Source organism: Rattus norvegicus, chromosome 1 (genome assembly GCF_036323735.1).
Source record: "Rattus norvegicus strain BN/NHsdMcwi chromosome 1, GRCr8, whole genome shotgun sequence".
NCBI classification, from domain to species: domain Eukaryota; kingdom Metazoa; phylum Chordata; class Mammalia; order Rodentia; family Muridae; genus Rattus; species Rattus norvegicus.
Window position 1 is genome coordinate 10,002,263 of NC_086019.1, and position 24,830 is coordinate 10,027,092.

General features: G+C 42.5%; 1 protein-coding gene across 12 annotated transcripts in view; it reads right to left on the reverse strand.

Moving 5' to 3' along the window:
* Window positions 1-24,830, reverse strand: part of Aig1 (androgen-induced 1) — a 222,909-nt gene that overhangs the window by 135,717 nt on the left and 62,362 nt on the right. For 5 of the 12 annotated variants that reach the window (XR_005500901.2, XM_039103617.2, NM_001134425.1 and 2 more), the window contains exon 3: window positions 22,356-22,457. The exons of 2 other annotated variants lie outside the window; for them this stretch is intronic. Coding sequence is in view for 7 of the 10 variants with exons in the window: in XM_039103617.2 (XP_038959545.1) it covers window positions 22,356-22,457 (102 nt within the window). In the remaining 3 variants the exon portion in view is untranslated. Of the gene's footprint in view, window positions 10,476-17,123; window positions 21,828-21,851; window positions 22,270-22,355; window positions 22,458-24,830 lie in introns of those variants that run through there. 5 more of the 12 variants (XR_010064540.1, XM_008758604.4, XR_010064541.1 and 2 more) reach the window with 4 other exon arrangements.

The window sequence follows — 24,830 nt, forward strand, 5'->3', positions numbered from 1 at the left end:
AGCCATCTCATTTACCAAGTCATGTGTGTACTTTTTGGTCTTTGTTTTTATTTTTGTTACTTCTGATATGCTGAATACAAGAATATACAAGGAGGATTATTTGAAACTTTCTACTCACATTCCCCTACAAAAAATTGCTTTTATTGCTTTGAGGTTTTGCATGTGCACGTGTGTGTGTGTGTGTGTGTGTGTGTGTGTGTGTGTGTGTGTGTGTGTCTTTAAATTTCTGATCTTCCTGCCTCAGTTTCCAGATAGGTGTACACCATGACACCCAACTTCAATAATTGATTTTTAGTGTTTTCTGCAAGCTCTTCTGTAGTTTCTTCTTTTACATAAATTAATATTTAGATATTAATACAAAGAGGGAAAGTATACAGTATGACATTAAGAAATACAAAGACCAGGAGGACTCGGTTCAGCTGGTAAAGCATTTGCCTTGCAAGCATGAGGACTTGAGTTCCATTTCTACAACTTAAGTTAAAATGCCATGTGTGGTAGACGGTGGATCATGCTTGTAATACTAGCACTAAAGTGACAGAGACAGGCAAAGTCCGAGCCTAACTGGCGAACCCCAGATCAATAAGAAACCCTGTCTCAAAGGAAGTGGATGGCATTCCAGAGACTGTCACCTGAGGTTGTCCTTTAGTACACACACACACACACACACACACACACACACACACACACACACACAGGTACTATGCCAACTGGTTTTATATCAACTAGACACAAGCTAGAGACACCACAGAGAAGAGAACCTCAATTGTGAAATGCTCCCATATGATCTTGCTACCAGGAAACCTGTAGGGAACTTTTAAAATTGGTGATTGATGGAGAAGAACCCAGCCCATTGTGGGTGGTGCCGGCCAGGGTCCGTGGTCTTGGGATCTGTGAGAAAGCAGGCGGGGCATGCTAGGAGGAACAAGCCAGTGAGCTGCATTCCTGTGTAGATTCTGCATCAGCTCCTGCCTAGGGCTCTGTCCTGCTTGAGTCCCTGCCCTGGCTTCCTTTAGGAGGAACAGTGATGTGGAAGTGTAAACCAAACAAGCCCCGTCCTCTCCAACCTGGTTTTGGTCACAGTGTCCCATCACAGCAACAGAATCCCTAATTAAGACAGGCACACACATTCGTTCTTTTTTAATGAAGTCAGAAGAGCACCAAAGACCATTTTGATTGTAGATGGAAGAAATTCTGACTCTGCTAAGTAAAGACACACGCTGGACATAGCTCCTTTTTGCAAGGAGAAGAATGGCTATCCACCAGGAGGTTACAGGGACAAATATTCAGCCCTCGAACACTGTTGCCTTGTGTACCCTTCTTTCTGGGTTAAGTGAATCCATGTTTGGTCAGCTTTACACACACACACACACACACACACACACACACACACACGCCTGTGTGTGCATTCGTGCTTGCACATTACACTGATGAGTCTTTTTTCATTGTTTTTGGTCTAGGTCTCTGCTGTGCTGGCTCCTTCCTTCGTAGTCACTGAACTCGGTTCAGCAGCTGTGCAGGGTGCTACACCTTTGCAGCCTCGGAAGCTCGTGCCTCATGTTTTCTGGAAACGCTCCCTTTCTTGGCATTGCACAGACCGTCTCCCCAAGACAGTCCTCAGTCCCTGCAAAGGTTCCTTCCTTCTGAGTTTCTCTTCACCACCTCCTCTCCCACCAACCACAGTGCAGGCAGCACCCAAGGCTCCATTCCTAGCCCTTTCCCTCCTCAGATCTCGCCTGCCTTCTTCAGTTCTTCCCCTTCCAGCCTAGAGAGAGAGGTCTTGGGAAAAGATGGTCTGAACCATCTTCCACTTACTCAAAAACCTCCCCACACCCTCCTCAGCTGGGAGGACGACTCTGCATCTTTCTAACCGGGACACGGCTGCCCTGGGTGACCCTAGTGCCTCCCTTCTCCACAGCTCAGCTTCAGGAAGATCGCACTCGACAGCACACGCCGCTTGTCACATATAGTCATCTTCCCTTTCTTATCTTTTCTCTCCACAGCAGGCAGACACCCCAGCCTCTAATCTCTTGAGAGATAAACCCTAAACCAATTTTTGGTGCACAGGGCTCTTGCGTATCAGAGCTTCTGTCGATTTTTCTAACCATGTTTCTATGTCCCCCCGACTTCCTCGCTTCTTTCAGTTATACCCAGCATAAATAGAAATTGCTCTTCAAATCATCTTATCACTCAAGATTCCCAACATCACTCCTCCCTCTTTGCAATGTTCCTTTTTCGTTCTTCTTAAAAGGAACAAAATCGGCACCCAGAAGAGCCTCAGGCATAAGGGTACTACACTCATAATGGGCGAGGCTCTCACAACCTCTCCTTATTCTCTGAGTGGCACCCTGTAACGGTCTGACTAGGTATGACCACCACAGACTTACGTGGTTGAATGCTTGGCCTGCAGTGAGTGGTAATTTTAAGTGGTGTGGGCCTGTTGGAGAAAATACGTCACTATGGAGGAGGACTTTGAGGTCACATATGCTCAAGCTATGCCCAGTGTGGCACACAGTCTCCTTCTGCTGCCTTTAGATCAAGATATAGAACTCTCGGCTCCTTCTCCAGCACCATGTCTGCCTGCACGCTGCCGAACTTCCCACGATGGACTAAACCTCTGAAATGTTAGCCATCCCCAGTTAAACGCTTGCCTTCGTAAGAGTTGCAGTGGTCATGGCGTCTCTTCACAGCAATAAAATCCGAACTAAGAAATACCCACTTGCTACTGATCTTCCACAGTACTGCTCACAGAAAAGCGTCAACCCTTTCAGCAGGACCAGGAGAAACAAATGTGTTTCCGTGTCACTCGGCTCTGTGGTAGCCTGGTGTCAGGAAAGCTTTAGGGTGCTGATCATGAGAAGGACCTGGGATTGTCCACATAGAGTAGAGAACTTTATTCATAGCAGGTCCTCACTCATCAGATGAATCTGGTATGTGTTGTCATAACTCCTTGTAGATTGATATGAATTTTTAATATTCTTCCAATAAGTTTCTCCAAAGATGAAGGAATCATCATCATCATGATGTGATTGCACTTCCCTTCCCCCAACCAAGCAAAAGCTTCACAGGGAGGATTTCTCATTTTTCTCTTTTATTAGGTTTTTTTATTTACATTTTAAATGTTATCCCCTTTCCTGGTTTCTCCTCCAGAAACCCACTATCCCATCCCCTCTCCTCCTGCTTTCATGGGGGTGCTCCCTCACCCACCCACCCACTTCTTCCCACCACCAGCCCCCTCCTGACATTCCCCTACACTGAGGCATGGAGCCTTGATAGGACCAAGGCCTCTCCTCCCATTGATGGCCCACAAGGCCACCCTCTGCCTCATATGTGGATGGAGCCATAGGTCCATCTCTGTGTTCTCTTGGGATGGTGGTTTGTCCTGGGAGCTCTGGGGGAGGGGGGTCTGGTTGGTTGGTATTGTTGTTTTTATGGGGTTGCCCATCAGCTCCTTCAGTCCTTTCTCTAACTCCTCCACTGGGGACCCCGTTCTTAGCTCAGTGGTTGGCTGCGAGCATCCAGCTCTGTATTTGTCAGGCCACTTGGTCTGTTTGCGTGAATGCCAAAGTACCATGTAGCAGACGGCATCTGTCCCGTCAAGATTTTAGTGGGAAGAAATGGAACGTGGTTTTCGAGGGCCCACTGGAGTGGCCACTTTTAGTGGCCATGCACAGCTGCTCCCTAGATTGACACTTGCAAACAACCACACGAGGCATCTGAACACCCTCCCATGCCTCGGGTCACATCTGTTTCCCCTCCACTGCCAGCGTTCAAGGTGAAAACTTCTGGGGACTCCAACAGCTGGTTTATTGCTTGCTATTCCACATGTCTACCACATTTCAACTGTGCCGTCTAGTGTTTAGCAGTGCCAATGCCCAAACAATGCACCTTCAGACAGAATAGAAGGAATGTATAAGCTAGCCTTGAGAATTAATCAACACTTACGTAACAAAAGTTTTGCGGGGAAAACTTTGTATTTTGAATTACAATTACTCGCTCATAAAAACAACTCTGAGGCTTGCCTAACACACATTACTAAGGGAACAAGCAAACTGCACCTTTATACTGCCGTATAGCTTACAAGCAAATGTGATCTAAAGCAACCTGTCTTCCTTCCTTCCCCCTCCTTTCTTCTCCCTTCCCCCTTCCTCCCTCCCTCCCTGTCCTCATTCGCACCTCTCCTTCACTTCTCCTCCCACCCATGCTTTCCCAAGCTTACTTTTCTCAAAAGTCTCCTCCAGTCTAAGCTGCACTGGCAGGAGAAACTCCAAAAGAAGTGTTAAGACTGTGACTCACTTCATTGTAATTCTGCTTATAGGATTTATGGAAAAGCAGTGGGATCCAAGAAAATAAAATAAAACTTTAAAAATCCCTCTGACAAGTTAAAAAAAAAAAACCTTTCCAGGGGAAATAGAGTTATATAAAAGATTTACATTTCGTTTCATGTAACTCTGAGGAAACCCATATCCCCTGTTAACTGCAGTCTCTAATTAGTTACAGACCATTGAACTCCATAAATATTTTCAAGGATTAATAGCAATTGACACACAGAGTATACTTTTAATCTTTAGTAAGTGGTAATATTAATTCATCTTTCATGCAGTCTAGAAAGGGTGCCAATACATTAGTCCCATAGAAACCAAGGTAAAGAAGCCCCATTCTGTTAACCATCCTACTAGAGCTGAGTGTGGCCGGGTGTTCCAACACACCCATTTGTCTCTTTGCTACCACTACCATTCAGTTTAGCCCCAGGTGTCACCAAGATGGCTTACCTTCTTGTTTCCATCAATGAGTCTCTTTTCCTTGACCTTCAAAAATGCTACAGAGGCAAATAAATTCAAAGGTCCCCAAACATGCTCCAAAAGTCACGTAAAGGAGGAAGCATTGAGAAAGTACATGTGGTATGCTGCTCTTTCCCAGTCTGAATCCATCAGATCTTATGACGATGATCCCTGGGCCAACCAGGGTTGGCCACTATGAATGCTGCAGTGACACAAGTTCTAAAAGAGAAAGTGCCGTGCGGATTGTTAACAGTGGACCTGGCTTCTAAAGGGAATGGGAATCTATACAGATTGTATTTCCTTTAACCATCTCATTAGTATAACCGATGGAAAATGTCTGGTAGTTAAGTAGTACCCCACATTGGTTAACCCTCCAGCACTTCTGACAGGTGCAGGAGACCTCAGCCTTAAAAGCAGAGGACAAAAGTCATTGTGTTATTATAGGGTTCATAAAATCTTGACCTGGAGCTTTGGTAAGGAGGCCCCCTCTTCAACTGGGACCTGTGTAAAGACGTGGAAAGAAGTCTTTCAATGAGATGACGGCCTACCAATGGCTGCATTGGGAAAGTGCTGGTGTTGAAGGCATGGAGATCTCCGTCCATTCTCTAGAACACATGAGGAGGAGGGCAAGAGGGGAGGAGGGCAGGAGGAATAGGAAGAGGAGAAAGGGAGGACACCTCAGAGGTGCATGTTTGTAATCCTAGTGCTGGAAAAGAAGAGACTAGTGTGTTCCTGGTGCCTGCCACCCTAGCCTTCTTTGTGATCTTTAAGGGAGGTATGAGACCCTGTCTCAAAAATCAAGGTGAGCTCCTAAAGAGTACCAGGCAAGTCCTCTACATGTCTGTACTTCTCACAACACACACACACACACACACACACACACACACACACACACACACACACACACACACATGTACACATCAAATATATATATATATATATATATATATATATATATATATGGTTCAAAGGTGAAGCACTATTGGCCTCCTTTAAGTAACTATTAGCTCCCTCCTTCCATGATACCTAAAATATTTACTACAGAGACAATAAAAATACCACTACAGGGAGAAGGAAAATAGGATTGCTGAGGTCCTCAGACATCGAAGCACAGACACCACCACATTAAATCTCCCTCCTTGGGCCTTCTTCTTTTGGTGTGTCTCTTGGTTTTTGTGATCTATGAAGTGTGACACCATCTTGAGAATCACAAGCTCCAGTGATACTCTGCTTCCATTTTTTTCATGCTCTTCTGAAGAAGCACAAACTTTGTGTTCCCTTGAACATTTTAGGTTGGAAGCCAAACCCATGAGGTGAGAGTAGAACAAGCAGGCGAAGCCTTTGGAGGTGGCCAAGTCCATTCATGAAGTGATTACCAGACTTATAAAAGGGTTGCAGGAAGCTTTTACCCTTTTAGGCATTTGAGAGCACTGTGTAATGATTCTGTAACCAAGAAGGGTGCCTTTATGGGGCTTGGACCGTGATAGCACCCTGACTTTGATTTTCAGCATCCAAACTGTGGGAATCAATCTAACATATGATCATTAGTAAGACTTAGTGGAAAATCACGTAGCCTGACCTCAAGATTGCGACTGCAGTTTTGTAAATGGATTCTGCCTGCTTGTTGCCTGCTGCCTGTTTGGGTCAAATGCATTGTTGTTTGCTTGCCTGGCTGCTTGTTTGGGTGAAGGGCATGATCTTGCCGGTCTGCCTGCTTGCTTGCATGCTTTGGTCTTTTTTCAGACACAGTTTCATGTAGCTGATGCTGACGCTGAACTTGACATAAAGCTAATAGTGGACTTAAGTTTCTTATCACCGGGCCTCTACCTCCCAAGCGCTTGGGGTCCAAGTTTGTGCCACCACACTCAGAAGTGACGAGTCATGTAAACAACCACGGCCCATCATTGTGATGTTGAGCTCAGCTGCACGCCTGACTTACAGGATTCTCGAAATGACGCAACAGAAGGCTTAAGCTCATCAGGAAAGATGCCTTTGTTTTAGTGATTCCAGTTAAACTTACAGAAATGCCCAATAACTTACTGCAAAGGACAGTCCCGGATGAAGTATCAAAGGATATCTAGGAGAGCTTGTCTGACATATGCTCCCTTTGTTACACTGAGGTACACTTACCAGGACAGTGTCATGAAAGACTTCTATAGTTGCCAAAGTTCAAGTGACCTTACCCTTCTCAGAGTTCTAAAATAGTGGTGCATGGTTTTGTTATTCTTTATTGAAAAATGCATGATCTTATTTTGTACAAAAGTGAGTGCTGCTGTAAGAGAAGATCCACCTGTCTCCGGGGTGCCCCTACCCTTCTGTCATGCCTAAGCCAGACTTCAGATCACCTTGGCCTTACTACAGGTTGTACAAGCAAGATCCCAGGAAGCAGAGTGGGGGCAGAAGAGGAATCTGCAGTCTGATGAGCTGGGACTTCTAAACGAGGTTCAAGCAGGACCTGCCTTTAATCCAGATCCTCGGGGGTCAGCCTGCCTGCCAGGATGAGAAGTGCAGTCAAGGAGCTCATGTTTTACCACAGACAACACTTGGTAATGTTGAAAAGGATGGGCTAGGAACGGCTGCCACCGTCAGCTAACGTGTTTCAGTAGCAACAGGGTTTACTTAGTAGGCAAACACACCAAGAGGGAAAATACTCCCTTCCTGGAGCCCAAATCTGATGGATCAAAATCCCACCCACAGGCAGCTTACAACGGAAGGGAGAGATATCTCTTCCCGCTTGCCATATCCCCACTAATTGCATCTTCGTCTCCTTTTTAGTTCCCATCGACCCATTAAAAAATATTTTTACAGCCTCTCTGTTTCCCCCAGCAAGTGGTGGGGAGACAGGGGCGGGGAGGAGACTCGCCTAAGGGAAACAATAGTGAGATATCAATTTTCCTCATTACCTCATTTTTTCCAACATTTTTCAGTGTGCGGCTTCTAAGGACAGGAGGGAACATCAATCTACAGGGATGCTAATGCCTAATTCAGAGCTCTACTCCTGACACCACCACACGTACTCTCTAAATCCCTGGGGAAATGGTACTTCTTGACGTCCAGTATTTCACTGATTTGGCAAAACTCCATTTCAAGGTCACTCCCAACCACTCTTCTTGTGCAGAAGTGTGTGGAAGGCACAGCAGTGGCACGGCACCAGAGCCACACTTTAGTCTCACAGGGGCGAGCTTTCGGCGCGAGGCAAGCAGCCTGCTTCAAAGTCAGGTGGGTGCTTGAAAAGTGCGGCAAGAAAAGAGTCAAAGATTTGAGATGTTACTGCGAAGAACGTTGCAGCATCGGTAACTGCCAGCTTGACCTGCAGAAGTTTGCTTTTGGTGTTTTAGACAAACAGCACAGGTCTAACCCAGTGTGAAAAGCATTTTTTAAAATGTGGTAAGGGAATCTTGTGCATATGTCTTCAATTGAATCTGGTGCTGGGTGCCAAGCGTCCACCAAACTGATCGCAGTGTGGGGCTGTGTAAAAGCCAACCATGGTGGAATCTGGTTGCTATAGCTGCAAATCAAACAAATAAATGAGACACCGTGGAATGTAGCAAAATAGCTGTGGTCTGAGTAGTCCACATTTGCCATATGTGTGAAGATTAGCAGTCAAATTCGAATCTAAGCAGCACTCTTTCCAGTAGGTGCAACTGAGGAGAAAAGCTTAAATGTACCCAAGCTAGATGGGGATTCTTCGTCCGAGGACATATGCCTTATATCGTACATACTGTTTTCCTAGAACTTTTGTTATCTGGTCATGTGAGAACTATGTACAAATGCAGTGTTTCTGCAAGTATTAAAAAGTTCCATCAGCATTTTTCTTGGAATTTCAGAGTTTGACATTAACTCGCTATTGGGTTATATACAATAAATAAGAATCATTTGCTATAGAAGCTTTATATTTTTAATAGGGCTATATTTACTAGACCTACTATGTATCAGGCCCCGCGTTGGTCTACAGTATACCTCATGAGTTTCCACAATAACTTGTGAGTTCCTCAAAATGGGACTCAGGACTTTGATACTGAACCCTATTGTGACCAACCTCACAGATCATTCATACCAGTTTATGTCATGTATACTCTTCTTGACTACTAACACCAGGGAATATCTGCGGGGTCACTTGACTCCATCCCCCCTTGCCGATGGCTCAAACGTGTAGCTGTGACAACCGTGTCCTAGAGAACTCTAAGCATCTTTTGGGGTTCAGCTTGTGGTGAGTTAAAACAAGAATGAGTCGCATTGTTGACTGTGAAGTGTAGGCAACAGAGTCAAGGAGAAAGAGCCCTGCGAGCGGCAGCACCTGGATCCGAGCGACAATCGCTACTGTAAGGCCAAGCACGTTAATTAACATATTCCATAAGGATGAGAGGCCCTGCAATTAATGGGAAACAATTCCACCAATCAGGGTGAATTCTGTACTTATGTTAAGGTAGATCTTAATTAGTGAACTTTGTGCAAACTCATTCTAGCTACGGGTCTAGAGATGGAAAGAACAATAAAAAATTATTGTTCTTGTTTGGATGGAAGGAAAAATCTATTTTTTGTTTATCAAAAGAAGAAGGAATGTTTACCGATGTCCTAAAATCACACACTAAATGATCAGCCATGTTCTAGAGGAAGGTGTTTGATGAAATGGAACACTAATTTATGTTCAGAGTCAGCTCCTCACTAGAAGTTAGAAGATTCTTGAAACGAGCTCTCAAGAAGCGAAGGTATCTAGTGAGCAGGATGCTGCACGGGTCACTCCTCATCTGAACCCCTGAGAGATGCACCGGCTCCAAGAGGTTATCACACTGGTCACTCATAGTGATTCTGGTACACGTGATTCTGATGTTTGAAAAGACTGGCATTGGAGATGGGTAGTCAATGGGTCCCACAAGAACACTCAAGGGTTTCGAATGAATTACTAAGATACTAAGTTATAAGACATGAAAATGAAATGGCACTGCTAACGTTCCAGCTTAGGTCCACATGAAGAAAGTAATCCAGGTTCAGCCCAGGGAGTATAACCAGAGTGGGAGAGTGAGGCATTTACTCATTCACTCAATCATTCATGTGTTCATTCGTTAGCTCATTCAGAGACAACTTTCTGAGTGTTGCTATAACCCAGATACTGAGTCAGATATACTAACACACAGAGAAACCTGAAACCAACCTAACGGAGGTACCCAAGAGGCAAAGAAGAGCGGTATGTCAATCATGGGAAGTCAAAGCAGAGGTGAAACTAGCATGGACAGACAGACAGAGGTTAAATAGGTTTCAGCAGAGGAACCAGGAATTGGTATAGAGTCGGTCCTGGGGGACCGTTTAGAGGAGCTTGTGTTTGGAATGCACTGTTACTGACAATTTTGTGGCGGAGAATACTGGAGGCCAATCCTTACCTTATGAAGATTATAAAGGAGCTCAGAGAAGTTAGTCAAGCACATACTAGTGTACCCAAAGAATGTTGACGAATTGAATGGTTAGAGTCATAATCAAATGGTCATGGGGAGTGGGAGGGAAGGAAGCTAGCTAGCACCAATACTTTGAAATGGGTTTCTGAAACCTGTATGTTTGGATAGAGAAGTATGCACTTACCATGAGAATACGGAGACCACCACCATGTCCTTGCTCTCCCCATGATCCTTAGGGGCCTGGGACAATGCCGCTCGATACTCAGAAGTTTCTAATTGTGGTTATCACAAGGACCCCTCATGAACTCTAGAAATTTAGAATACAGTGAGCTTGAGGAAAACGCACTACCGGTCCTTCTCTACAGGGTTGGTCTCCAGCCCCATCCTTTTCCCTTGTGGCTTCCCTTATTATGTAATTTCTCCACACCATTGTGCATACGCGCAGTTATCCCCTGCTTTTCCAACCCATCAATCTGGAAATCATTTTTAGTTGCTATCATTGCATCTCACGGTTCCCTTCGGTCACTACACATCTTTGTAGGTATAATGGTTCTGTGCACGATGTAATGGCCTTCCTTGTGTTATCTTGTTTCGATCTGAACACGGCCCTGTAGCACATCAAGTATCTTCTGTCTCCAGTTTGTGTAAATAAGTCTTATCATTCACTCTTTGCCTTGTCAATAAATGCTGATCATTCATTGGCTAGGCAGAATAGAGCCTAGGGCAGGACTTCCACCAGCCAGGGAAGGGGGGAGAGAGAGAGAGAGAGAGAGAGAGAGAGAGAGAGAGAGAGAGAGAGAGAGAGAGAGAGAGAGAGAGAGAGCGGGAGGGAGGGAGGGAGGGAGGGGAGGGAGAGAGGGAGGGAGGGAGAGGGGGAGAGAGAGAAAGAGAGAGAGAGAGAGAGAGAGTCGGGTAAGGAGGAGGAGAGGAAGAAGAAGGAGTTCATAGACTTTAGATGGAGCACGGACTGCCTGGTTGTGAGTATTATTGGGATGTTGGCTGAGAGGCAGCCAGATTAGCTTACGGCCTTTTGATAGATCATATGACTGTCCAGATATTGAGGGGAAGCTTGGAAATAAATATTGTTCTCTCTGTGCCATTATTAAGAACTTGCTACAGTAAGGAAATATAGCTGACATAGTCATTTACTGAGTGTATTTATATTTACAATAAAAGGTACAGGTCTCTATCAAAGGTGCACTTCTTTAGGTAAGATGATCATGAAATTAATATTTTTCTGCTCAAAACGTTAATCATTTTCTTGCTCTCGATGATTTTATCCAGCCTTCTCTCCTAAAGCAACTTCAATTCAGTGACACAACCATGGGAATCAAAATTCAAAGAAAAAAAAACAACAAAGGATACCCGTATTATTTTGTTAAACTCCAATATATTCAACTTGGTAATCATAAACGTTTCATGGTGTAGCCTTCGCACGGTCTATCCTACACTCACACTGAGTTTGACAACAGAGAATCTACTAGAAATACAATTAAGCACTCTACATTGAGACCAAAACCCAAAACATTGGCAATGATATTAAACCTTAGACCACCCACATCAGATACAAAAGCCACACAAGCTTTGATGTAGAACACACATTCCTTCAAACGTTGGTGGAAAGATGGATAATTCTAATGAACAAGGACGGTGGCTACACAGGGCAAAGGCCATACAAGACTGGAAAATGGGTATAGGCAAGATGTGGCAGGGTAAGAAGAGGTGGAACGTGATGAGGCCTCTGCAACACTTCCTCAAAGGTATTTTCTGACTGGATTTTTATGAAAGGCTCTGTGAGGAGCAGGGACTGCTGTCCTTTAGGCCCGAAAAACCCCTCTAAGAAGTAAGCAAGTAAATAAACGGAAAGCAAACGGTGCATGAAGATCCCTGTGGCACACGAGGAACCCACTCAACCTAGGAGGCAAACACCCCCTTCGCTCACTCTCCGTACCTGAGCAAGGGATGTACTAGGAGCCACTGACGCTTCCACTGTCTGAGAAGGGCAATCCAGGCTGCTCTAAGGACTAGCTGAGGTTAAACAGAGGAGACTGGGAAGGAAGAAAGGCACGGGGAGCAGAGAGAAGGCCAGCTGCCCTGGCTCAGCTGAGAAACAGAAACCTTGCACTGAAGTGGGGAAGGAGGAAGCAAGAGACTGGGGCAAGTTTGGAACATCCGACTAACAGGACTTACCTTGGGGATGGGGTCCACTGAGTTCATGAACACATCTGTCCACGTTTCAATGGCAGCACGTGGCGAGTGACAAGAATTACAAGAAGAGAGTTAATGTCCTGAGTTGGTTTGAATATTTACTCCAAAACCAGAGTATGATCTCCCATACTGGAACCCGGAAGCAGAGAGTTGAAATGGCACCTGCGTATGCTGCCATATACTGAGGTCATCACAGATAGTGAGGCTCACTCAGAGTGTTTATGAGAGGGATCCAGAGGATTGGTGTTCAGATCTGACAGAATAAAGACAAATGGCCGACCCGAATTGGAGAAAAACATTTGCTCCTTGTGATGGCCTTTCCCACAGGTGATAATCTGTTCCCTGTTGGATCTGCATCCTTGGATCTGTCTAATCTGAGACTGCTGCAACGAGTCAGTCAGATATTGTTCTGGAACTTTTACATCACATGGTATATACACTAGAAGTTCCCAAGTGTAAGATTCCGGGATTGAGGGATTCTGTGACACCAATGTGGGTTTTTGTGTTCTCTTTACTTTCTCTGGCAAATATGCTGATGTTAACTCAGGTTGGCACCTCAGTTAAAAGGGAACTGGAAAGGACATGGGTTTGGAATTCTGTCAGGATGTAGGGGTAGGACTCGTGAATGATGTGTCTGTGGCGTGACGATGAAAGCCAGTGCACGGGACAACACCTTCCTGCTTGCCACCACCCTCCACAAAGTATGAAGACCTAGCAGCAAGTGGATGGAAAACGCATGAATTAAATTTACTTTGACATATCTCAGGATTAGGGGAAAGGCCCTTAAGTAAACCACATTTTGGGGTTTTGATGACCCCAAGAACTCTGAGCAGACCTTAGAGGACTGTTTTGAACTATGACCACTGCAGGGTCTATTAATATTTTAAATGAAGGTAGGAAGTGATGTTTTTTTTTTAAAGGGAAGAAGAAACCCAAAGGTTAAACTATAATTCTGCAAAATCTAAGGGGAGAATTAGACTTGGGAGAACATACAGTCATGGACAAAGGTTCAATTCCTGCGAAATGCTTTCAAAAAGAATACTTGCAACCCCATCAGAAAGTGAGTTTTTCACTTATATCTACTCGTATTTCTAATTTTTATTTCTCAAAAAATCTCACATGTCTCCTACTGACGTTAGAGTGAATGCAAAAAAATAACTGAGAAAAGCCAGTTTGAAGCTCTGCAGTGCTTCTAATGCCTATTTCTCCCAGCAACTCCCTTCATGAGGTGTTGAATACCAGAACGGCACAGACTCTTACAGACCCTGAGTTGTGCAATCTGTGAACCCCAAGGCCGAAAACATTCCAAAAGTCATGTTATCTACTATAATAATGTCAGATCTTGAGTTCTTGTAAAACCAACCATAATGCAAGTAGCACTTACTGCCTTCTCTTCTGGGAAAACCAGATGGAGAAAATCTTTCATAACTACCAAATGTCAAATAATCTTGAACAGGATAACTACTTGCCTAAATTATGGCTCTTGAGGGTATCAGTTAACTATAACGAGACGTGACAGATCAAGAATGAGAAGGAATCGGGTTTGTTTGGTTTTTTTTCTCATAAATTATATGGGGAATGAACATTCCTGCTGTGAGTAGTAGACTATAAGGATCCTGCCTGCTTTAAGATCTGCTCTAATAACGATGATGATGATAATAATACCCTAGCCCTCTACACTGTTTTGCCTTCTCCCTGGGTCTTCTGCAGCAGAATGTGTTTCATCATCGGTTCTTCTGGTCGGAACATCACTGAAAGCCTGCAATCTTCCTAGATCTGAAATTTAATTTTATTTAATTTATTTATTTATTTATTTATTTATTTATTTATTTATTTATTTATTTATTTTCATGACTCCTGAAAAGCCTAATGGCTGAAAAGAAAGTTTCTGGGCTCAGTGTTCACGACGCACAGACAGGTCAGAAAACGTGCTTCCCTTGGAGTGAAAATAGCCACAAGTACTCTGTCTTTTCAGAGTACTTTTATTTGCCTCAACTTCAAACATCCATTGAAAATGTTTCTCCTCTGTTTTCCTCACTGGGTAACCCCACAATGCCAACAGCCTGTTGTGCGGAAAGAAGGATTTCAACCAAAGTTTGCCGAGTCGAACTATCATTCGGTTCCCGTTTGTTGCAGGCGTTGCAGAAATCTCAACTGTATCTGTCTGTGACCAATCTCAGTAGTTTGAGTACAACTACTCAAAAGAATGAATGAATGAAAAAGAATGGCCCCCGTAGGATCACATATGTGAATGCTTGCTTGATCATTACATAATAGCACCATTTGAAAAGATTAGAAGGATAAGGAAGTAAGACCTTATTGGGGTAAGTATGTCACTATAGGTTGGCTCTGAGGTTTCGATAACACATGCCAAGCCCAGAGTCTCTCTCTCTACCTACACACCATGATGTAGCTCTCAGATTTTGCTCCAATGACGGCCTCCATGCTTCCAAGCGTTCCGCCATGTTGATAATGGAGTAAACCTCCAAATCTATAAGCAAGACCTCAATTGAAGCTTTCTTTCATGAGAGCCGCCTTGGTCATGGTGTCTCTTCTCAGCAATAGAACAGCAGCTAAAATAGAAACCAACCTTTTTGCTTGTGTGGCCTTATTCACTCTTCTGTGGTCATCAGTGGTAAGATATAAAAGTAAGTTTTCCATTATTCTGAATATCCATAGTAAGTACATTAAATATTCTTCCACATCAACACTTGGTAAATGTCTCCTCAGTGTCATATATGGATAGAGTTGTTGGGAATACAAATACAAATCGGGATGCAAGGAAAGGACAAATTTGTATTGCATATTAAACATTGGCTGGAATAAAATATGCTGTACTATAGTTTATAAAACATAAAACTTGATTGTAGTAAATTAAATTTGGGAGCTACTTCGGGGAGCCCAGAAGAAACTTCTTGGTTATACAGTGAAGCTGAATTAGTGTTGCCACTCACTCATTGACCCATTTCCCCTGCTGTGATTCAGATAAAGTCTGGGATTGGGTTTTATAAACAATAGGAAGAGATACAACACTCCCTGTTAGTTTAAATTGTGTCTAAATTCTGGCATCACTAACATAAACAAAAATAAATGCTTTATAAGTTTTAGATCCTTGGAGTCTGGGGTCAGTCCTCTGACTGACTTTATGCCCAGAAGTCGCATATTATAAACTCCAGAGATAGTGATATTCTTTGAGAACGGGCTATAACTTATTTACAAGCTTTTCTGTACTTCTGTGATCCCTGAAGTCTAGATGCCTAGAAAATATTTGGAGACTCCTCAGTAAATACACACAAGAAAAAGGTACCTTCCTTCTTGGGAAGGTTTTAATTATATATATTTAAATAGGTAATCACAATCTATTATAACCTTTGGAATTAGCATTTTACTGGTGTTTTGACATTTATCACAAATAGGTAGAGAATACCTATCACTCATGTCACCTCCTTTTCCTGTTACCACACTCTCCTTTTGCCCCAATTTAAGCATGACAATGGCGATCTAAACTGTAATGAAATCCACTTACAACCATTGCGTGTTGACCCTACTCAGACTGCTAATATCACCATTAGAGCGAAGAAACAGTTCTCTCCATCTCTGGTAGAGGAGTCCTCATATTTGGACCCTCTTTTCCAGTTTTCCAGTAATGGTGAACTTTACTGTGTCTCTCCAATTGAGATTCCCACAGCCATGTTGGAAAGATCCTTGATGACCACAAGGAGCTTAACCTCACCATTGTCAGGACAGGCAGATAGGCCTGGAAAGTCAATGCTAGTACAGAAACACTCAAAGTTATTCGTTAAGCAAATAAACTATGATAGTTGTTAAACTTCTACGTTGTCAGATGTATTTCCCTAAAACAAAGGAGGAAAATCTGTGATTGACTGAGAAATGTTCCTCATGAAGTTGGGTATTCGCACACGTGGTCACCACTGGGTGATGCCGTTGGGGAAGGATTTTTAACCTTTGAGAGTTGGTGCAGTGCTGGAAGTAAGGAACTGTGTTGTTGGGGCAAGCTTTGAGTGTTTATAGTCTTGTCTCACTTCATGTTCACTTTTTCTGCTTTTTGCTCTGTTTAGAAATGTGAGCTCTAGTGTAAAGTTTAGATTAAAATACTCTGGGCCTGGAGAGATGGCTCAGAGGTTATTAGCACTGGCTATCCTTCCAGAGGACCCAGGTTCAATTCCCAGCGTCCACATGTCAGCTCGCAACTGTCTGTTACTCCAGTTTCAGGGGACCTCATGCCCTCACACAGACATATATGTGCAGGCAAAACACCAATGCTCATAAAAAAATAAATAAATAAAAAAGAATCACTTAAAATTTAAAAAGTGGGGGTTGAGGATTTAGCTCAGCGGTAGAGCGCTTGCCTAGCAAGGGTTTGGTCCTCAGCTCCGAAAAAAAAGAAAAAAAATTTAAACAGTGTTAAAAAAAGAAGAAAGAAAGGAAGGAAGGAAGAAAGAGAAAGAAAAGAAAGAAAGAAAGAAAGAAAGAAAGAAAGAAAGAAAGAAAGAAAGAAAGAAAGAAATGTGAGCTCTCAGCTTTCTCCCATGCCTGTGGCTTGCTATTACTCCTCTTGACATGAAGGACTCTTAACCTTCAGGAACTGTGAGCCCAAATAAACTTTCTCTTCCTTAAGTTTGTTTTTATTGCAGCAACAAAAAAGTAACTAATGAATTAGTATTATAATAATAGCATCTATATTTTAAACTGAAAAATATAATATTAAAATATTTAAGACTTTACATTTTGAAAACCAAATATATTTAATTTTTGAAATTGCATACCTCTTACAGTACATCTTTATAAAAGTTATTTTTTGTGATTACAGAAATTAATGTTCATGTTTTGATTATCAAACTAAATAAACAGAGCATTATCTACATCTACATGTCTGTCTGTCTATCTATCTATCTATCTATCTATCTATCTATCTATCTATCTATGCCTATACCTATAGAGAGAGAGAATGTGTGGGAGAGAGAGAACAAATTCTCTGCTCATTAACTTGGGGCCACGATTTAGAAAGTGTAAATGACCGTTCCTTTATCTCTGCTGAGACAACGTTCACTGTGAAGGAATCTGCTGAGCTTATATCACCTCAGAGGTTTGTTGGGTTAGTTAATGTACCCTTCCTCTTTCCTAAGTATTTGTGTCATTGAACTCCTCTCTGCATTTCTAAACAGCCCCACCTCCAAAAGAAAAGCCGTGAAGTTATCCAAATGAGTCAGGAAAAGCGCTGAGCCAAGTCTAAGTTCCAAAGGCTGAGCCTATGCTTAGGCCATTGATTTGATCTATGGATGAAATGATTGGCTGGTCTGGGGGGTGACACTCTACAGTTCACGGATGTAAATAAGGAGGCAGACAGGACAGGAGGGAAGGTCCATAGCAGTGATGTAATGATGCTCCCACCAAAACCTCCTGGTATTAGCAGAGCTGCTGAGGATTCCCTAGTGGGCGGTAGGTGACAGTTTCAAGGGCCTCCTTTCCTAATTCACTCTGCTTGGGTTCCTAATAAAAACAGTCCACAGCTCCTGTTGCTCTTCCTCATATTTGAAGGCACTGGGACAAAAGTTGCTTCACGTGTGAATAAGAATATGTCTGATGGTGACCAAAGCTTGCTACCAAGAAGCATGTGACAATGTATTTTGGTTTTATTTGTATAGTGGTTTTATTTGTATATATCTTTAGTTATATTCTTGCTTCGAGGAGGGACAAATACCATGAAATACTTTTTTGCTAAAATCCCTAGTTAATGTCAATTGGTTTTTCAACAGTCGAACTATGCTATACACTTTGAAACGAAACTTCAAAATACTTGCAAAATATTTCTCCTGCATTTTTGACATATACTTGGAAAATTTATAAAAACGACATTTTAAAATAATTGGTTAATGTTTTCCATATTCATAGAAAACTCAAACTTATTAATACATGTACATATTTGAAAGCAATAGGCGTGAGCTCAGATTGCATTGCTATTGCCATAGCTATGTGATTTGATGGAGAGTACATAATATTTGTGTACACACACATACACACACACATACACACACGACACACACATACATATACACATAGACACACACACATAGACACACACATACACACACATACATACATACACACACATACACACATACACACATGACACACACATACACACAGACATACACACATACATACACACACATACACACACATACACACACACACATGACACACAGATACACACACATACATACACACACATACACACACATACACATACACACACATACACACATACAGACACACACACACATACACACACAGACACACACAGACACATACACAGACACACACACACACACATTGAGTTTAATTTTTGAGCCTTGGTTTCTTTGTTTACAAATAACATAATTTTTGTTCATAGTGACAGTTGTGAAAAAAATTAAAGATGCAACCACTATAGAATGCCTAGCACCCAATAGTCTGAAGACACAGAATCAATTAGATTCAAGTAGGAGAGAATTGTGAAAACTGACAGTACTCAATTCATTCTCTAATATATCAAACATGTATTGATCCGAGCATATGCAGGGTGTGCTTAGGACCCAAAAGCTAGTGTTTTGTAGAAGACCTTAAAGCTCTTTATGAGAGTAAACACATACATAGTAGAAACAGGGTAGTATGTGCAAACATGAAAAACAAAACAGCTAAATTTGCTTGGGGGGGGTTGGAAGAGCTTCATGAGAAGACGATAAATAATTGCCCTCTCTGGATGTACAGGAATCGGATGGCTTGAATAAGAATGTCCCTCATAGGCTAATATATTTGAAGGTTAACTCATCAGGAAGTGGGACTGTTTGAAATGATTAAAAGTATCGGTGGTATGGCCTTGCTAGAGTAGATGTGGCTGTTTGGGATAAAGTGTGTCACTGGGAATGAGCTTTGAGTTTTGAAAGTCCACACGAAACCCAGTCTCCATACCTTCCTTCTTGTTACCTGATGATCAGGACACAGAATAGCAACAGCCCATGTGCCTCACTGCCATGATGATAATGGATCAAGCCTCTCAAACTTTAAACTGTTACCCAATTAAATGCTTTCTCTTATGAGCACTGCCTTGGCAAATGAATAGAACTAAGAAAATATTCGTCTTGAGTGAGGTAACCCAAACACCAAAAGGATAAAAATGGTATGGATTTGCTTGTATGTGGATATTAGCTGTTAGGTAAATGAGGACTGAGCTGCCCAGAGGGGCTGGTATAGAGGAAGGGACTGGGAAGACACATGGATATCTCTGCCAGGAGGAAACAGAATAGATTTTTGTGAAAGGAATGGGGTCGGGAGTGGGGGAGGTTGGAAGGATCATATGGGGAAAGGGAATGTGAAAAGTGACAGCAGGAATTGGGGGACATTTGAAGGGTGGAATGGAACCCTAGTGCAGTGGAATCCTCCTAAATTATGTGGAAGCAAACAGGGAAACAGTCCTAACTGGCCATATCTTCTCACAAACTTGCTTCCAACTAGGACAATTGAATTGCTAGCCAAAGAGTCCAAACAATCAAGCCTGTTGCCAAGACAATGGGTCGCTCTCTACAAAAAGACAAGTCCTCATCACTGAAAACAACACCCACACAGCTCATTAAATATGGGAGACGTTGAGCTGGTGCCTACACTGAACGTCACCCCTATGTTCTAGTATCTTTGATATGGGAAGGTCCTCTACAGGCTACCAAAAGGGAGAGATAAACATAAACCAAGCTACAATGGTGATCTACAATGGTGTCCTGCCTTGTGCAGCAATGGTGGTACAAAGTTTGTGGGAATGATTCGATTTGACTCCACAAGATCAAACCCAAACCCAACACTGACTGGATAGCCAAGAACCAGAGACATAGCGTAAAATCAAATGCTATTGGTCTTTAAATTAAAAGAGACAAAGTAGTGGTATGACTCCTAAGGATATTCTAGTATTCTCATAGATTGGTGACTTATTCAGCCACAGTTAGAGAGGTTTCCTCCTGGGGCAGAGAGGAACAAATATAGACCCACAGGCAGGCATTATTCAGAGAGGGAGAGACCTTCGAACACTCAGTTCTAAATGGATGTCTCCATCAAACCCCTCCCCTTAGAGCTCAGGGAACGCTGGAAGGGGTGGCAGAAGTTAGAACCAGAGGGGAGAGAGAACACCAGGAGGACAAATCCCAAATCAATTTAACAAAAACCAACTGAATCCAGAGACTGAATCATCAAGGTCAGAGCCTTCCAGGATTTGCATCAGGTTTTCTTCACATATGAAGGCTTTCAGTTTAGTATTTTCTGGGACTCCTGAGTGTGGGAACAAATATGTCTCTGATCCTGGTGTCCTCTCTTGGGCTTCACTCTTCTTTCTGTTGCTTTCCTCATCTACTTCAACGTGATGGTTTTTGTTTTGTCTTATACAACTTATTTTGTTATATTTTGTTGTTCTTATTATCTCTTAGAAGCCTACTTTTCTCTAATGAGAGACAAAAGGGGAGTGGATCCATACGAGAGGAGACGTGGGGAGGAACTGGATGGGTAGAGGGAAAAGAAACTGTTTCATTGTGTGAGAAAACAACTGATTTTCAATGAAAGGGGAGGGATTGCCTTGGTCATGGTCACAGTCATAGAAACACTAAGACAAGGAATCTCTAGAAAAATAGAAGGGTGTCTGAGTCAAGAGATAATGCAGATAACGAGACCCGATTTTTACGCTGGAAACTAGATCAACAGGTTAAGCCTTCAACTTATCTCTAACTTATCTCAAAGAAAACTCAAATTGCCCGAGATATACCACGTTTGATGGGATTCCTTTAAGAAAGATGGATTAAAGTCCCTCTATACAGTTATGATAATTAGTGCACTGTGCTTTGTTTAAAATGTCCCACAACTGGGGACAAAAGGAAAATAACGGAAAGAACTATTATTTTCGACCTAAGGCTTGTGATTCCCAGCTCTTGCTTTTCCCTATAATTTCCGTGACGGGTTGCCCTTTTCAACGGAAACATCCTGGGATTATTCTAAAAACCGCTTTTCATTAGTAACAAAACCGTGCTCCATTCTAGAAGCTGAAAACGGGATACACAACTTCTCGATAGGAAATACTACCCTCCAGTCTCGTAGAGAGGTAAACAAACCATCCAAAGTCTTTGACTGAAACAAAGGAGATCAATGTGACTTAACGCAAGCGCCATAGAGAAACGGGCAGAAAAGAGCGAAACCACGGGAGTCAACAGTCCTGGCGGGAGCGGACCTTGACAAGGCAGGTGCCCACTGCTCATGACATCTCCAGTGGGTGGTGGGGAGAGGACTCGGCACTTCTGAGTGCTTCCTGGTTACAGGGGCTCTGGAGTGGGTTCCTCTCACGCACATCAGGTGGTTCACAAGCTCCTCCAATGGTAGCTCCAGGGATTCGATGCCTTCTCCTGTCCTTCATGGGCCCCTGCACACACGATGTTCACACAAACTCCATGCAAGCACTCACTCAATATATATATTCCTCTTTGAAGGAAAACTAGACACCTCAGAATGTCTGCCACAGATTGGAGTCGACACCAGTCTTGCTGTGTTCTGGGAAAACTGCCCAACTGCAATGTTACTTCCAACAGGGTTCCTCTGAAGCGGGGTAGGGGTGGAACCAAGGGCCAATGTCTGTGTCAGTGGAAACGAGTCCTTGAGGGGTGAGGACTGGCTTCTAATGGCACAGAAACGGCATTCCATCCAGGAACGAGATAGTTGTATGATTCGTCAGCACAGGCACCTCTAAAAAATGGACTCTTCTACCACACCGTTCACACAGCGGCTCAGTCCCACGGGAAGAGATCTCCTTAACCATTGCTATTCTGTCCTTGTCCTCTTCCAGGACTTGACACGTACTTAGGTCTCTACGATGGGAAAGTCTGAATTCAAGAATAGCTCTCTGGTAGATTTTTTTTTTATGAATGGAAGCTATGTATTTTAATGCACTCACCATTCCATGGTTCAGCCACCCTGGGATAAAGTTGTCAAGCAATCTTGGGTATATCATCTCTCTGTCATAGGCGTAGATGGTCCAGAACACCGCAACAACAAACTAGAAGAGAAAGGAAATCTTTTGTTTCAAGTTTATCTTTTACAGCGCACAACTGATTTGTTATTTGTTTTTAAAGCCAATGAGAGCTTGGAATTCATGCCAAGAGTTAATAGTGCAATGAATGATGAAAAAAATGGTTTCCCTTTGCTCTGCAGTAGCAACTGAGGTGGTGTTGAACCCCTCTTTCGTCTCCAACTATGTTTTCTCAGGCAGAGGAGGCTGCCTGAGAAGGAGAGTAAAGAGACCTGCTGTCTGATCCCTCAAAAGGGTTTTAAAGTCACATATGGACACTTGCAGGGAGGTCCGATTGCCCACTAGCAAAGGCATCCACTCAAAACACTGAAGACTATGTCCATCTTCCTCGATCCTGCCATGCGGTCACTTAAACGTTGGTCACCTCTGCATGCCTGCCTTTCACTGATACGGTACTAAAGCCCCCTGCTGATCGCGTGGCCCCAGGTCACCTTTCCAGGAAATGTATCCATTTACAGAGCCTCTGCCAAGAAATAACTACCCTGAGAAACAGAGGATGGGACAGGGAAAAGGAAGCTTCCTAATTCCCTTACAGTAACTTTGAAATTCATCAGGGTTCTAGAAGTTTCTTTAGGCCCAATACCAACACAGTAATCCAGAGAGAGTAGTAGCAATGTTTGATTGACCATCTCACCATTCTTTAAACTAACAGTGACAAAGTTCGGGTTAAAATAGAAAAATCAAATGACCCACATCTTAGCCACTGGTACAGGCTCAGAGCGTGTAAACTTTTAAAAACACTACCTTTTATTACACTGCAGATAATTTTTTTGTAAATCACACACACACACACACACACACACACACAAACACACACAGAGTCTCTATGGAATGATTTTTAAATCTTACAGAATTAAAAGAAAGTAGCATGAGTATAAACAAGGTTTCTTTCATTTTTTTATGATTTTATAATTATAGGGAAGCCATGCTCCTGTGTTATATTAATGCAAATAATAAGTATTTTAATGTAACTTTTAATCAGATATTAGTAAACCAGACTATAGTTAGTAGTCAAGATTAGTATTCAAAAGGGTCCCTAAACTCTTTCCCAACTATGTCTGCTTTGAAATCTAGATAGAATTCTCCCTTAAAAATTTAAGGTGTTGCAAATATTCACTATTTTATCAAATGTAAAGATTAATCTAAGCAGTAACTGAATAGTCGTATGCTGTTTTGGTGCCAACCCACGGGCTATTCACCTTACTTTTGGATGAACAATTTTTCCCTATCCTCTTAAAAAACGTACAAGAGAAAAACAAAAGAAAAAAAATCAATCATTAGCTCAAGGTTAACTATATTAACTTTTCAAGCACATGAATAATTTTTAAATTATCCATGATTTTGAATTATTCATCACCTTAGACTTCAAATGGACTGGAGAGCCATAGCAACTAATTCACAGAGTGGAGAGTTGGTAGTTATTTTAAATTTCTATTAAGCTACCTCTCAACATTACCTCCTTAAAGTCGGGGGGATATAGACTGTTTCCTTTTTCCATGCCACAGTTGGAAAAAGGAAGCTTTTCGTTTTTGTTTAACAGCATTTGCTTGTCTGCAAGATTTCACAAATGAATGGGATCTCACAATAACCAGTAATTCTGATCTCAATACTTTTTGCTAATAATCTAAGAGAAGCCACAAAGCAAGTTATTTATCTCTTTGTAATGAATAAAGAACGCTAAGGAAAATCGCAAACTCCTATGCTTTTATGAATACATATAAACTTATGTACATGCATATATAGTTCTGTAACAACAGTAAGGATGAGGAGTACAGGTAAAGTCTTCCTTCTCCACCCTGAGAGAGTTGAAGAACTCACGATGGCAACAGGAAAAGGAACTGAGCTCACAATGACAATAATCAGAAGCACTCGTAGTGGGAAACGTGTAGGAAGTCATTGAGAATATGTAAAAGGAAGACCGACGGTGACAAGGGCTCCCCTGGGACTTCATGACATGTTTTTTTGTTGTTTTGTTTTTGTTTTTGTAGTAGAATTAACCAGGCTATTTTCCAGGTCTGTTGTGAAACCTGCGATAAAGAATTTAGAAGGAGAATGTTGGGGTAGGATGGGGGTGTCCATATCGCTGTGGGTTATACAGCTGAGAAGATCTGCCATGAGGAAGCTCTGAGAGCAGGAGCCCTCACATGACTAAGCGGCCTCTCTCTAACCTGCTACTTGGGAAGGGACACTTGCCGATAAATTCCATGAGATACCTCATATAAAACCACTGTCAAAACCAGATTCTCAGTGAAAGAACATCCCTACTTCCTTTGTTCCTTCTGTGTATGTTTGACGACTGAGTGAGGAAAACCCCAAACATGGCTGATTTGATGGCTCCAT